The sequence below is a fragment of the Oncorhynchus mykiss genome, chromosome 19 (assembly GCF_013265735.2).
Source record: "Oncorhynchus mykiss isolate Arlee chromosome 19, USDA_OmykA_1.1, whole genome shotgun sequence".
Classification (NCBI taxonomy): Eukaryota; Metazoa; Chordata; class Actinopteri; order Salmoniformes; family Salmonidae; genus Oncorhynchus; species Oncorhynchus mykiss.
Genome location: NC_048583.1, coordinates 43,723,516 through 43,737,145, shown reverse-complemented (window position 1 = coordinate 43,737,145; position 13,630 = coordinate 43,723,516). Strand labels below are relative to the sequence as shown.

The 13,630-nt window shown below is 41.4% G+C and overlaps 1 protein-coding gene across 2 annotated transcripts in view; it reads right to left on the bottom strand.

The window, feature by feature from the left end:
* Window positions 1-1,737: 1,737 nt before the first annotated feature.
* LOC110498362 (zinc finger protein DPF3) overlaps window positions 1,738-13,630 on the bottom strand; it is a 40,187-nt gene continuing 28,294 nt past the window's right edge. For both annotated transcript variants that reach the window (XM_036954885.1, XM_036954884.1), the window contains exons 4-10: window positions 13,356-13,480; window positions 12,939-13,031; window positions 11,100-11,163; window positions 6,291-6,416; window positions 5,722-5,844; window positions 4,800-5,611; window positions 1,738-4,554 (exon numbers count right to left, since the gene is read on the bottom strand). In XM_036954885.1, the coding sequence (XP_036810780.1) occupies window positions 5,448-5,611; window positions 5,722-5,844; window positions 6,291-6,416; window positions 11,100-11,163; window positions 12,939-13,031; window positions 13,356-13,480 (695 nt within the window). In that variant the 3' untranslated portion in view covers window positions 1,738-4,554; window positions 4,800-5,447. The remainder of the gene's footprint in view (window positions 4,555-4,799; window positions 5,612-5,721; window positions 5,845-6,290; window positions 6,417-11,099; window positions 11,164-12,938; window positions 13,032-13,355; window positions 13,481-13,630) is intronic.

Below are 13,630 nucleotides of genomic sequence, written 5' to 3'. Positions count from 1 at the left end.
TGCTGCATCGCTCTTCTACATTCAAGTCCTGAGATAGAGGAGGGTATCATTCACAGCACAACAGCTCCCTCGTGTGGTAAGGGGGGCATATGATCAACTGCCAGAGTCAATATTACTAAAGTCAAATACTGAGAGAATTACAGTACTTCAAATTAAATTAGAGTTGCTGCCATGCACTGTACAGGTTGATATTTATATGATTATCATAAACTAAAACCTCTTGACTATAAGATAGAAATGCTTAATTTATTGAGGGATAGTTCACCCAAATTACAAAATGACATATTGGCTTCTTTACCCTATAAGCAGTCTATAGTTGAGTTTCCCTGGCAGTTTCCTGATGCTAACATTTTAGGCGTTGTAGTACAAATCCCACATGTTGACATTTATTGTCACGAATCTTGCCCTGGAAGCAGAATGGAACACTTTCTGTTAGCTAGGCCAGCATTTGAAAACAGTGCTAACACTGCCAGGGAAACTAAACCAAAGCATGGATTTCTGTCATACCTTGTCCATGGACTGCTTACAGGGCAAGGAAACCAAAGTCTAATTTTGTAATTTGTGTCAAATATCCCTTTAAAGAATATTGTCTGCACAAACACAATAGCACTGTGTGTGTGTACAGAGTGCATTGTATATAAATTGGCTATATAGATTTCCATTATCTAAAGGCACATGTTATGGTATGGGCACATTACTATGCATGTAACATAACCAGGACATTTGTGCTTCTAGTTTCTCAAATCAGCAAAATGACTATTAGCACTCTAAAAGACCCATGCACCTAATATCTTGTGGGGACTAAAAAATAAAACCGTGGGACCTCCATCTACATGGTGTCCGCCTCTCATTTACAGTAGCACATGTGGCACCCAGTTAGTAGCATTTTGGTACCCAGTTAGTAGCATATTGGTAACCAGTTACTTGCATATTGGTAACCAGTTAGTAGCATATTGGTAACCAGTTTGTAGCATATTGGTAACCCGTTAGTAGCATATTGGTACCCAGTTAGTAGCATATTGGTACCCAGTTAGTAGCATATTGGTACCCAGTTAGTAGCATATTGGTACCCAGTTAGTAGCATATTGGTAACCAGTTAGTAGCATATTGGTAACCAGTTAGTAACATATTGGTAACCAGTCTGTAGCATATTGGTACCCAGTTAGTAGCATATTGGTAACCAGTTGGTAGCATATTGGTAACCAGTTGGTAGCATATTGGTAACCAGTTAGTAACATATTGGTAACCAGTTAGTAACATATTGGTAACCAGTCTGTAGCATATTGGTACCCAGTTAGTAGCATATTGGTAACCAGTTGGTAGCATATTGGTAACCAGTTAGTACCATATTGGTAACCAGTTAGTAACATATTGGTAACCAGTTAGTAGCATATTGGTAGCCAGTTAGTAACATATTGGTAACCAGTTAGTAACATATTGGTAACCAGTTAGTAACATATTGGTAACCAATTAGTAGCATATTGGTACCCAGTTGGTAGCATATTGGTAACCAGTTCGTAGCATTTTGGTAACCAGTTAGTAGCATATTGGTAACCAGTTTGTAGCATATTGGTAACCAGTTCGTAACATATTGGTAACAAGTTAGTAGAATATTGGTAACCAGTTAGTAGCATATTGGTACCCAGTTACTCTTATAACTGGGTAGTAATGTAAATACTACAATAGCAACAATGGTGTTAAATAGGTCCACAGCAAAACATCCCCAAACATCCGGAGTGGGCGGAGTCTCATTCTTTATTTTCTTTCATTACAATAAAAATAGTTTAACAAACAAAGACTTCATTCTCTCGATTTTAGTTATTTACAGTTGAAGATAAAATGACCGGTCAAGTCCATTTCATCTGTTCTTGGCTCCATTCCAACCCCTGCACTCCCCGCTAACTCAGGAAGGCTTGCTGAGAGCTCTTGGGTTATTGCCGTCTTTGACGAGGTATACAGGCTATGCAAGATTATATGATTGGTGGTGATGACACTTGTTTCTATACAGACATCACTGACTTTAATGAGTGTTGTTTGGAAGTGCACCATGCTAGACCCGTTTGTTAGAGGAAGTCACCAGTGAAAGAAAACGTTAACCATAAACCACACACTCTCCGCTGACTCCAGGCGGGTTAATACAGATGTAAGACTTTAATTTGATCACTCTTTTGCTGCTGAGAATTTGCAGATTAATTCATTGAAAACCTGCACTAACACAGTTATATTAACAATATAACACTTTTCATGTAGCCTCATTTTGACTAGCTAATAGCCTGACCACCGATCAGGCAAAATTATGGACTAAACATTAAAATTCTGTTGCTGTAGAATTATTTTGCTGCGACAATAAAGGTCAAATTAAGATCCTACATCAGTACCGGGTTGTCATTCCAAAACGACTGGTGACCATGTAATTGATAGGGAGGTTGTTGCTGATTACCAAAATAATTATCCATAAAAAAAGACCTAGAAACTGTGGATGAAGGTGTCCCTGAGGGAATTCAGTGTTAAGAATGTGTATTGTAAGTGAGTGTCTAATGTGCCAACATTTAAGACATCCCTTTCTATTTAAATGCTATCTTGCATTTTCAGGTTATTTTAGCTAATGGAACAACTAACAACTTGCTCATATGACCACATGGAAGGACACATGACTTTGTGTGACAGATATACAATACATCAACATGTTTTTGGCTCAATATCCCAAGCACCCTTTACACTTCATAAAGTATCTATGCCTAATATAGCACTCAAATCAAAATGTCACGTAACATTGTTTTACAGCTCTTCTGCAATTGTACATAACTCTCCTCGCATTATGTACACATGGCATGTATAGGTAACTGGCAAAATAAAGTAAACACCAACATAAAGTGTCTTAATAGGGCGTTGGACACCACTAACAGCCAGAACAGATCAAATAGATTATAGATTCTACAAGTGTCTGGAACTATATTGGGGGGATGCAAGACCATTCTTCCATGAGAAATTTCATAATTTGGTATTTTGTTGATGGTGGTGGAAAACGCTGTCTCAGGCGCCACTCCAGAATCTCCAATAAGTGTTCAATTGCTTATCCCCATCCATTAAAAAGTGCAAGCATGCACACATGGACACACACCCAAACACTTTTAACCCCCTAGCTATGCTCTTTTGAGACCCCTCTTTCAAAATCACTTCTTCTAGCCATGGTAGCAAAACAAATCTGGGCAACTGGGCATTTTTATACATCACTCTATGCATGATGGGATGTTTTAATTGCTTAATTAACTCAGGAACCACACCTGTGTGGAAGCACCTGCTTTCAATATACTTTGTATCCCTCATTTATGTGAAGCATTTTCTTTATTTTGGCAGTTACCAATAAGTGATTCTGGACAAAAGTGTTTGAGGAATCAGAGAAATTTGAGTAATGTGCCCAAGAACTCAGAATGGCAGAGTTCAGAATGTTTTGTTATTGCAATGGTTTGTTAAAGCTGGGCTAAATAGATATGTGTTAGTGTGATGACTAAACTCTGTGGCATTCATTTTATTTTATTGCCCTTTCTGATTCCTTGTCAATACCCTCATCAGTTATTTATATCCTTTTGACCAATAGAATATATCATGAGGCAGGCAGGGGAGAATGGCCTGATACTGACTGCATCATTATGCAGACACAAGAACAATCAACAGCAGTACACATCATATGCCTGAGTAGTAGTACTGTAGTAGTAGTAATAGTAGGTATTGTAGAAAGACATATCAACAAAGCCAGAACAAACAGAAGACATCAGAATAATCAGCAGATACACTTAAATGACACTAAGAACCCAATCTGTCAATATTCTGTTCAAAACGAAGGAATATAGCACAGTTCTGAAACATGAGGATGGATGGGATTAAAGCAAACTCTACATTAGTTTGACATTAAAGAGAGCAAGAGAAGAGAGAGGAGAAAAGAGCATGTCTAAGTAGTCCAGAGGTTTTGTTGTATTAGTGACGGAGGGAGTTCAGCACCGTCGCTATGGCAGGGGTCAGAAGTTAGAGGTCAGAGTGGTTCAATCAGGTCACTGGGTCACTATGGCCGTCAGAGCTGGTTCCCAACTGGGTCGCAGGCTGGCACAGTGATGAAGTTAATGACGTCTCAGTGTCATATTGGATCCCATGGGCATGGTGGACACAGCCGTAGAGTAGCAACACACAGGGTTCAAACACACTCTGTGGGCAGAGAACCCACAGCCCTGACCTTTCCTTATTACAGGATAGGTACCGTACAGCACAGTGCATTGCAGTGCAGGAGAGACTCACTGTATGTGGAGCCACTCGTTTTCTACGTTCCGTCTGGGATAATCAATACATATTCTCAGGGGGGAAATTCAAAGAGAAAATGTCAGAGAGTATGGGGTTGTGTGGTAGCTGGCAGGCTGGCTGGATGGCTATATGTTGTCTGACTGTCAGCCAGATAGATTTTTTGAGTCCAGTGGAGGGGTATGTAGAGGCCCAGTGTTGAGGGTCCTGAACCTCACCCCTCACTGGCTTCACAGCCCTCTGGATCTTCATTCCATGGTACGCCTACAACAGAGAGAAATAGGTCAGACTCACCCCTCTCCAAGATAACTGGCATACAACCAGCAGCAGTTGTTTTTTAAAATCTTTCTTTGTTGATGGTGATCGAGATTAACATGAGCACTTTTACATTCAATGTTCTTCAAAGTGCAAAGCCCTCTAGCATGATCTGATGGAATAAGGATATACCTTGCATTTAAATGAGAAAGCGCTGTACTACTATAATGTGTGAATAGGACCTAGGTGCTTACCTTTCAGCTAGCCATGCCCTGCTTCTGTTATGCCTTCCTAGCCCTCTGCTTCATCCACACACGTCAATCCTCCACTCCTTCATTGCCACATTATTATAATCCAGAGAAGGAAGCAGTGGAGGTGTCATCTAAAAGCTCCTCTTTCCAAACTGCCTGGTGATTCCAGTGACATCAACAAGCCGAGGGATGGGTTGGTGTTGACATTCATTCCCCATCCAAACTCAAGTTTATCATTTAAGTTGTTTAATTTCATGATAAATTATTGAATTTAATTTTCACTGGCAAATCATCCCAAAAAGAGCAATACAATGATATCCACGTTCCAGTGTTTGTTTATAACATAATTGCCTTTTCTGTTCCAGGGGGAAAAAAATCCAAGAAGTGATTCTTCCTTCAGTTTCACATGAAGAGCAAGTCACTTGTCAAGAAACACTGTTTCTTGTTGCTTTCAAAGTTAATATAAAAAACATGTTCATAAATTATTAAACAAGGTTCAGTAGATAATAAAATAACACTTCTTGCATTTCTCTCCTGAAATAATCACTTGTGCTTTCCACAACAACAACAAAAACATTTAAAAAGAAGCAGCAGACTTTTGCTAGAGGTTATCCATATTAAAAATAGTCTTTAAACCTAGTAAGTTCTTCTCTATCTGTATCGGTTGGATGTCCCCTTGCCGTTTGACGAGGGCTCTTCAAGCTCATCGTCCTCAAAGCCGTGAAACGTGGACGTGTCGCTCTCTGAGGTGGTGCCAAACAGTTCTTCTGCCCTGGCAAACGGCCTGCTGTCCTCCTTCTCTTCTGGGCATCCAGCTGGCAACAAGATGACAGGATGAGGACGGCATAACAGCTACAATACAGCAATCAGTACAGCTTAGTCATAATCATGGTGTGGATGCTGTGTAGCAGAGCAGGGTACTCACTGGAGCATCGGCAGACTGAGCAGGGTACCCTCTCCCCAGATTTACCCCTGTTGGAGCCTGGTGTGCACCGGCACAAGTTACAGTAGTTATTGGTACTGGCAGACCCACCTGGGCCCTTCTGACCTGCAGAAGAAGGCTAGATCAAACACTGAGCCCTGAAGCAAGCATTCAGACATTTTAACAATTTATGAAGAAAAAAATTGTTTTCAAGCGACCTCATCAGACAGGGCTGACCCGAAAACGATTAGTGTACATCGTTAGTTAAAACGGAGCTAGTGAATTTGCACTGAAGACAGAAATCACATGTTGAGAGCCCAGTGGAGGTAGTCAGCCATGAGGTGCAGGTGGAACTGTAAGCTCAGTTTTCCTTTCTTTAGCTAATTGACTTTCCTACCTATCCCTACTTTAGCTAATTGACTGCAACAAAGCTTGAAAAAACATGCAAACCATGTACTAGGAAAAGCAATGACGGTTAAAAACACCCCCACAGATGCTCTCTGTACATTTCTGTTGCTGATGGTGACACCAGAAGAGAGACATTTTAGAGGCCTTGAATACGAGTGTCTTACGTTTGTGTCTGTCGGAGCGTTGTGTGGAGGGTGACTGGGAGGACTCGGACCCCCTCTCCTCTGCCAGGTGGGAATGGGTGTAGTGGTAACTCAGCCCCGTACGGTTTTTGTAGCGCTTCCCACAGACTGAGAGCACAAAACAGAGACAAAACATTCACTTCTTTCCTGAGAATGTGTCTGAGACAAATTGCATTTACAGTTGAAGTCGGAAGTTTACATACACCTTAGCCAAAAACATCTAAACTCAGTCTTCACAATTCCTGACATTTAATCAGAGTAAAAATTCCCTGTCTTAGGTCAGTTAGGATCACAACTTTATTTTAAGTATGTGAAATGTCAGAATAATAGCAGAGAGAATTATTTATTTCAGCTTGTATTTCTTTCATCACATTCCCAGTGGGTCAGAAGTTTACATACACTCAATTAGTATTTAGTAGCATTGCCTGTAAACTGTTTAACTTGGGTCAAATGTTTCAGGTAGCCTTCCACAAACTTCCCACAATAAGTTTAGTGAATTTTGGCCCATTCCTCCTGACAGAGCTGGTGTAACGGAGTCAGGTTTTGTAGGCCTCCTTGGTCGCACACGCCGTTTCAGTTCTGCTCACACATTTTCTATAGGATTGAGGTCAGGGCTTTGTGATGGCCACTCCAATACCTTGACTTTGTTGTCCTTAAGCCATTTTGCCACAACTTTGGAAGTATGCTTGGGGTCATTGTCCATTTGGAAGACCCATTTGCGACCAAGCGTTAACTTCCTGAGTGATGTCTTGAGATGTTTCTTCAATATATCCACATAATTTTCCTGCCTCATGATGCCATCTATTTTGTGAAGTGCACCAGTCCCTCCTGCAGCAAAGCACCCCCCACAACATGATGCTGCCATCCCCGTGCTTCACGGTTGGGATGGTGTTCTTCGACTTGCAAGCCTCCCCCTTTTTCCTCCAAACATAACGATGGTCATTATGGCCAAACAGTTGTATTTTTGTTTCATCAGACCAGAGGACATTTCTCCAAAAGTACGATCTTTGTCCCTATGTGCAAACCGCAGTCTGGCTTTTTTATGGCGGTTTTGGAGCAGTGGCTTCTTCCTTGCTGAGCGGCCTTTCAGGTTATGTCAATATAGGGCTGTGGATTTGGATACTTTTGTACCTGTTTCCTCCAGCATCTTCAAAAGGTCCTTTGCTGTTTTTCTGGGATTGATTTGCACTTTTTGTACCAAAGTACGTTCATCTCTAGGAGACAGAACGCGTCTCCTTCCTGAGCGGTATGACGGCTGCGTGGTCCCATGGTGTTTATACTTGCATACTATTGTTTGTACAGATGAATGTGGTACCTTCAGGTGTGGATGAACCAGTCTTGTGGAGGTCTACAATTTTTTTCTTGGCTAATTTCTTTTGATTTTCCCATGATGTCAAGCAAAGAGGCACTGAGTTTGAATGTAGGCCTTGAAATATATCCACAGGTACACCTCCAATTGATGTCAATTAGCCTATCAGAAGTTTCTCAAGTTATGACATCATTTTCTCTAATTTTCCAAGCTATTTAAAGGCACAGACAACTTAGTGTATGTAAACTTCTGACCCATTGGAATTGTGACACAGTGAATTATAAGTGAAATAATCTGTCTGTAAAAATTAATTGTGTCATGCACAAAGTAGATGTCCTAACCGACTTGCCAAACTATAGTGTGTTAACAAGAAATTTGCGGAGTGGTTGAAAAACGACTTTTAAATGACTCCAACCTAAGTGTATGTAAACTTCCGACTTCAACTGTATGTGTCACCCATCTTCAGTTCTAGACACATTGGGGATTTTGTGAAAATTCTAAGATATTAAGTCACAATGTTTTTGTCAATGCACTGAAAACATTAGGATCCATTTCAACAGTAGGTCAAATACCCACTGTCATTATTGTTGCAACATGGCTTTATTTCATCTTCAAGTGTGCCCAATAAGGTTGCCAAATAAGGTCATATCTGTAGACTAAGAAAACATGCCATGAGAAATTCATCAAGTTGAGTTCTGTAAATAGACTGATAGGATCCAAATGTTGGAGCTTAGCTTATCTGTTGGAGAAAGGAATGAACATACAGGGAAATGGTTCACTACTCATTTATACGGAACACTCTCAGGACAAAGCATAACCCTGATGCGGGAACATAAGGACAGTGAGGGAGAAATGTGTGGCAAGAGTCACACATACAACATGGACTCATTGTTAAGAGAACGGACACCAATAAGATCACTAGGAATACTAATCAACTATGGTCTTTAACTACATCAAACCACTTCAAAATGTCCTAGATACAAGTAAAAAGGCAACAAGTCCAGATACTGGAGGCGGCAGTTTTTGACTTTTGCTTTTGTTTGCATCTGTCTGAAACAGAGAAAACACAAAGCAAAGCAGAAAAAAAGGAAATAAAATGGTATGTGGTATGGTATGTCACCACAACTAAAGGAAATAAAATGGTATGTGGTATGGTATGTCACCACAACTAAAGGAAATAAAATGGTATGTGGTATGGTATGTCACCACAACTAAAGGAAATAAAATGGTATGTGGTATGGTATGTCACCACAACTAAAGGAAATACAATACCCCTGCTTAGGTTTTCCACATGCAAATTGTGTGCCTACTGGACAACTTGAGACGGTACATTGACAACACTGGTCTCCTCTGTGTGCTTCTCATTCATGTGGAAATGATCCAGAAGAAGATTGGGAGAATTTCATCTGACCATATGACACCAAAATAGAACCTTTTGGTAAAAACTCAACTCGTCGTGTTTGGAGGACATAGAATGCTGATTTGCATCCAAAGAACACCATACCTACTGTGAAGCATGAGGGTGGAAACATCATGCTCTGGGGCTGTTTTTCTGCAAATGGACCAGGACGACTGATCCGTGTAAAGGAAAGAATGAATGGGGCCATGTATCGTGAGATTTTTTTTTTTTATTATGTTTTTTTTTTTTACCCCTTTTTCTCCCCAATTTCGTGGTATCCAATTGTTGTAGTAGCTACTATCTTGTCTCATCGCTACAACTCCCGTACGGGCTCGGGAGAGACGAAGGTTGAAAGTCGTGCGTCCTCCGATACACAACCCAACCAAGCCGCACTGCTTCTTAACACGGCGCACATCCAACCCGGAAGCCATCCGCACCAATGCGCCGGAGGAAACACCGTGCACCTGGCCACCTTGGTTAGCGCACACTGCGCCCAGCCCGCCACAGGAGTCGCTGGTGCGCGATGAGACAAGGACACCCCTACCGACCAAGCCCTCCCTAACCCGGGCGACGCTAGGCCAATTGTGCGTCGCCCCACGGACCTCCCGGTCGCGGCTGGTTACGACAGAGCCTGGGCGCGAACCCAGACTCTGATGGCACAGCTGGCGCTGCAGTACAGCGCCCTTAACCACTGCGCCACCCGGGAGGACGTATCGTGAGATTTTGAGTGAAAACCTCCTTCCATCAGCAAGGGCATTGAAGATGAAACGTGGCTGGGTCTTTCAGCATGACAATGATCCCAAACACACCGCCCGGGCAACGAAGGAGTGGCTTCGTAAGAAGCATTTCAAGGTCCTGGAGTGGTCAACCCCATAGAAAATCTTTGGAGGGAGTTGAAAGTCCGTGTTTCCCAGCAACAGCCCCAAAACATCACTGCTCTAGAGGAGATCTGCATGGAGGACTGGGCCAAAATACCAGCAACAGTGTGTGAAAACCTTTGAGACTTAAAGAAAACGTTTGACCTCTTGTCATTGCCAACAAAGGGTATATAACAAAGTATGGAGATAAACTTCTGTTATTGACCAAATACTTATTTTCCACCATAAATTGCAAATAAAATAAACAATGTGATTTTCTGGATTTTTTTTCTTCTAATTTTGTCTGTCATAATTTAAGTGTACCTAAGATGAAAATTACAGGCCTCTCATCTTTTTAAGTGGGAGATCTTGCACAATTGGTGGCTGACTAAATACTGTATATGTATATACATTGGGTGTACAAAACATTAAGGACACCAGCTCTTTCCATGATAGACTGACCAGGTGAATCCAGGTGAAAGCTAGGATCCCTTATTGACGTCACCTGTTAAATCTGTGTCAATGAAGGGGAGGAGACAGGTTCAATAAGGATTTTTAAGCCTTGAGACATAGATTGTATGTGTGCCATTCAGAGGTTGAATGGGAGAGACAAAAATATTTAAGTGCCTTTGAATGGGGTATGGTAGTAGGTGCCAGGTGCACTGGTTTGTATCAAGAACTGCAATGTTGCTGTGTTTTCACGCCCAACAGTTTCCCGTGTGTATCAAGAATGGTCCACCCCCCCAAAGGACATCCAGCCAACGTTGACAACTCTGGGAAGCATTGGAGTCAAAATGCACCAGCATCCTTGTGTTTGTTGACTAATGTTTTTAATACCACTACTCACCACCCTCGCAACGATGCACATCTCTTGATGCTGTGATGTAGGCATAACTGCCGAAAAGCGTTGAAAGGAGGTGTTTGAGTTTTTTTTTTTTTTTTTACATTTTGGAGTGCTGCCATTTCCCAATGTTATTGAACATGGGAATTCAATTGACAGCACCTAATCCCTTTGTAGAACGACTTCCAGAACAGACCAGAGAAATCAATACAACTTTTGAATAACTAGCTTATTGAGGCATGGTAGTACATAATCTCTCTTTAGGAGATTGTCCTTAAGAAAAACAAACCACTTGAAGTGGAGATCAAATGTCTCATAACTGGATGATATAATAATTGATCCGATATGTGAGGAAGGTCGATAATTTCTTGACTTTTCTACTTACTGTCACAGCCGTATGGCTTGTCCTGGTCTTCCATCTCTGTCCTCCTGCGGCCTGAACCCCGACCCTGTGGAGACAAAACAACCATCACCATGGTGACCAATCACACGACAACGCTAGTCCTACAGAGGCCCCAGTGATCCAAAGTAAGTTGCAATGAAACAGAAACCTACAGTACAAGCCCATATCATACTAAACTAAAAGTCCAACTGAAAAAGACCAGCTTATTAAAGGTAAATATAGCACACTCAATAGAGTGCATTAGTGTAGCAAAAATCTTTCCTGCCAGCCAACAACTATGTGGTAGAATATATTTCTAATGCATTAGATGAAACGGTGATTCATTAAAATAGCATTTTGTTGGAAAGATACAGAGTAGAAAGGGAACGTGAGCTGGGATTAGACCGTCGTGAGACAGGTTAGTTTTACCCTACTGATGATGTGTTGTTGCAATAGTAATCCTCCTCTGTGTTTTGTATAAGAATTTACATTTTTACAAATAAATCCGATAAAAAAATGTAATTCACTGGCAAAGAAAGCAGCCAACAAAAGATAAGCTAATTTCTACAGGTGCATTCAACTGGCTGGCAGGAAAATATCTTAGGTGGGATGGTAGTTAGTAGCTAGCTATAGGTCGTCTGTTTCCTTTGTCATCAATGTCATAGTAACATCTGTATGGAGGAAATGTTTCTCAGGACAAGTCATTTCTGAAGCTTATGACTGGGTTGTGTTGAAAAACATACTAATCTACAATGAGTATACAAATCATTAAGAACACCCTCTCTTTCCATGACAGACTGACCAGGTACATCCAGGTGAAAGCTATGATCCCTTATTGATGTCACTTGTTAAATCCACTTCAAAATCAGTGTAGATGAAGGGGAGGAGACCGGCTAAGGAAGGATTTAAGCCTTGAGACAAATGAGACATGGATTGTGTATGTGTGTCATTCAGAGGGTGAATGGGCAAGACAAAAGATTTAAATGCATATGAACGGGGTATGGTAGTAGGTGCCAGGCGCACCGGTATGTGTCAAGAACTGCAACGCTGCTGGGTTTTTCATGCTCAACAGTTTCCCGTGTGTATCAAGAATGGTCCACCACCCAAAGGACATCCAGCCAACTTGACATAACTTTGGCAAGCATCGGGGTCAACATGTGACATCATCCCTGTAGAACACTTGACACCTTGTAGTCCATGCCCCAACAAATTGAGACTGTTCTGAGGGCAAAAGGGGTATTCCTAATGTTTAGGATACTCAGTGTATAATGTAATTCTGTCAGTATAAGTATATAAGAGCACTTAATATTTATTAATATTGGTACTGTAGTTTATAATGAATTGATTCAGATCAGTCTCTAGCACCTAGTGTTATTCAGACAACAGGAAGTGCTTGCAGCACATATAATGATGCAAATATAGTACCACAGAGTTTCTAAACCCAGAGGCCCAACATCACGAGACTTCCGAGAACGCTTGCGAAGCAGACTTGGCAGACCAGACCGGGGTTTGAGAAGACAATGAGTGAAAATTCATCCTTAGTTCATATTTTTCTCTACTTCTAAAAGGCACAAAACTTAGTTTCAAGCCAATGTCTTAAGTAGCTGAACATGTTATTACTCAAAAACGTTATATCGAAAGAGTGCCTTTGATTTGATGGCATGCACACGCACATTTGGGGCAAAACCACCGTTAGTTAGATGGTTATATGCATGATCTTAGCTAGCTAATGTAGCAAATTTGATTTCTACAAATTTCTACTGAATGAGTTATGAACTAGAGCAGTCATGTACATTAGCATCAGTTTACTACAGTACAGTATGTCTTCTGTGGATCACTTACTCTGCCTTTTCCTCTGTGTCTTTTTTTGGGGGGGTCCACTTCATAGTCATCGTCATTGTATGCACCTTCAGCTGCGTCAGCCTCCAACACCCTCTGTGGTGGGAAAAAAGGGAATAGAGGGACCAATCTCTTGTCTGGAGGTCAAAGACACTGCCTGACTCTCAGTCTGAGGAACAACAAAATAAAACACGTTCAAAAAAGATGGTTGTAATAAATTATAAGGCCATAAACCTCTGATACTAGCTATTTGCATATTTAAAGTGCATTATGACAGTGTGCCCTTTTATACCTTTCCAGGCAGTTTTGGTATTAGGCTCAGACTGGTTATAGTCATGGCAGAGGTTAGATAAGCTGATCCTAGATCAGAGTAATCCCTTTCCCTTTAAGCCATTGGGATAAAACTTAATTAGGACCCACCTGGATTTCTAGGAGACTCTCCTCATCCTTAGAGTTGGTCCTCTGGTCTAGGCCCTCCCCTCTAAGAAGAGCCTCCAGTGTGGTGTCCTGTGTGGGAAGCGTATCCTTGCCTGGGAGTCCTCCATCTGGATACAGAGCAACAAACACACACAAATAAATCAAACAAACCCGGGAGCCGCCCCTCACATCAGTTAAAGTAGACATGTATACCAGTAACTCTAAAGACACTGACAGGCATCACCCCATCTAGTCAGTCTTTGCCAGGAAGATACAAA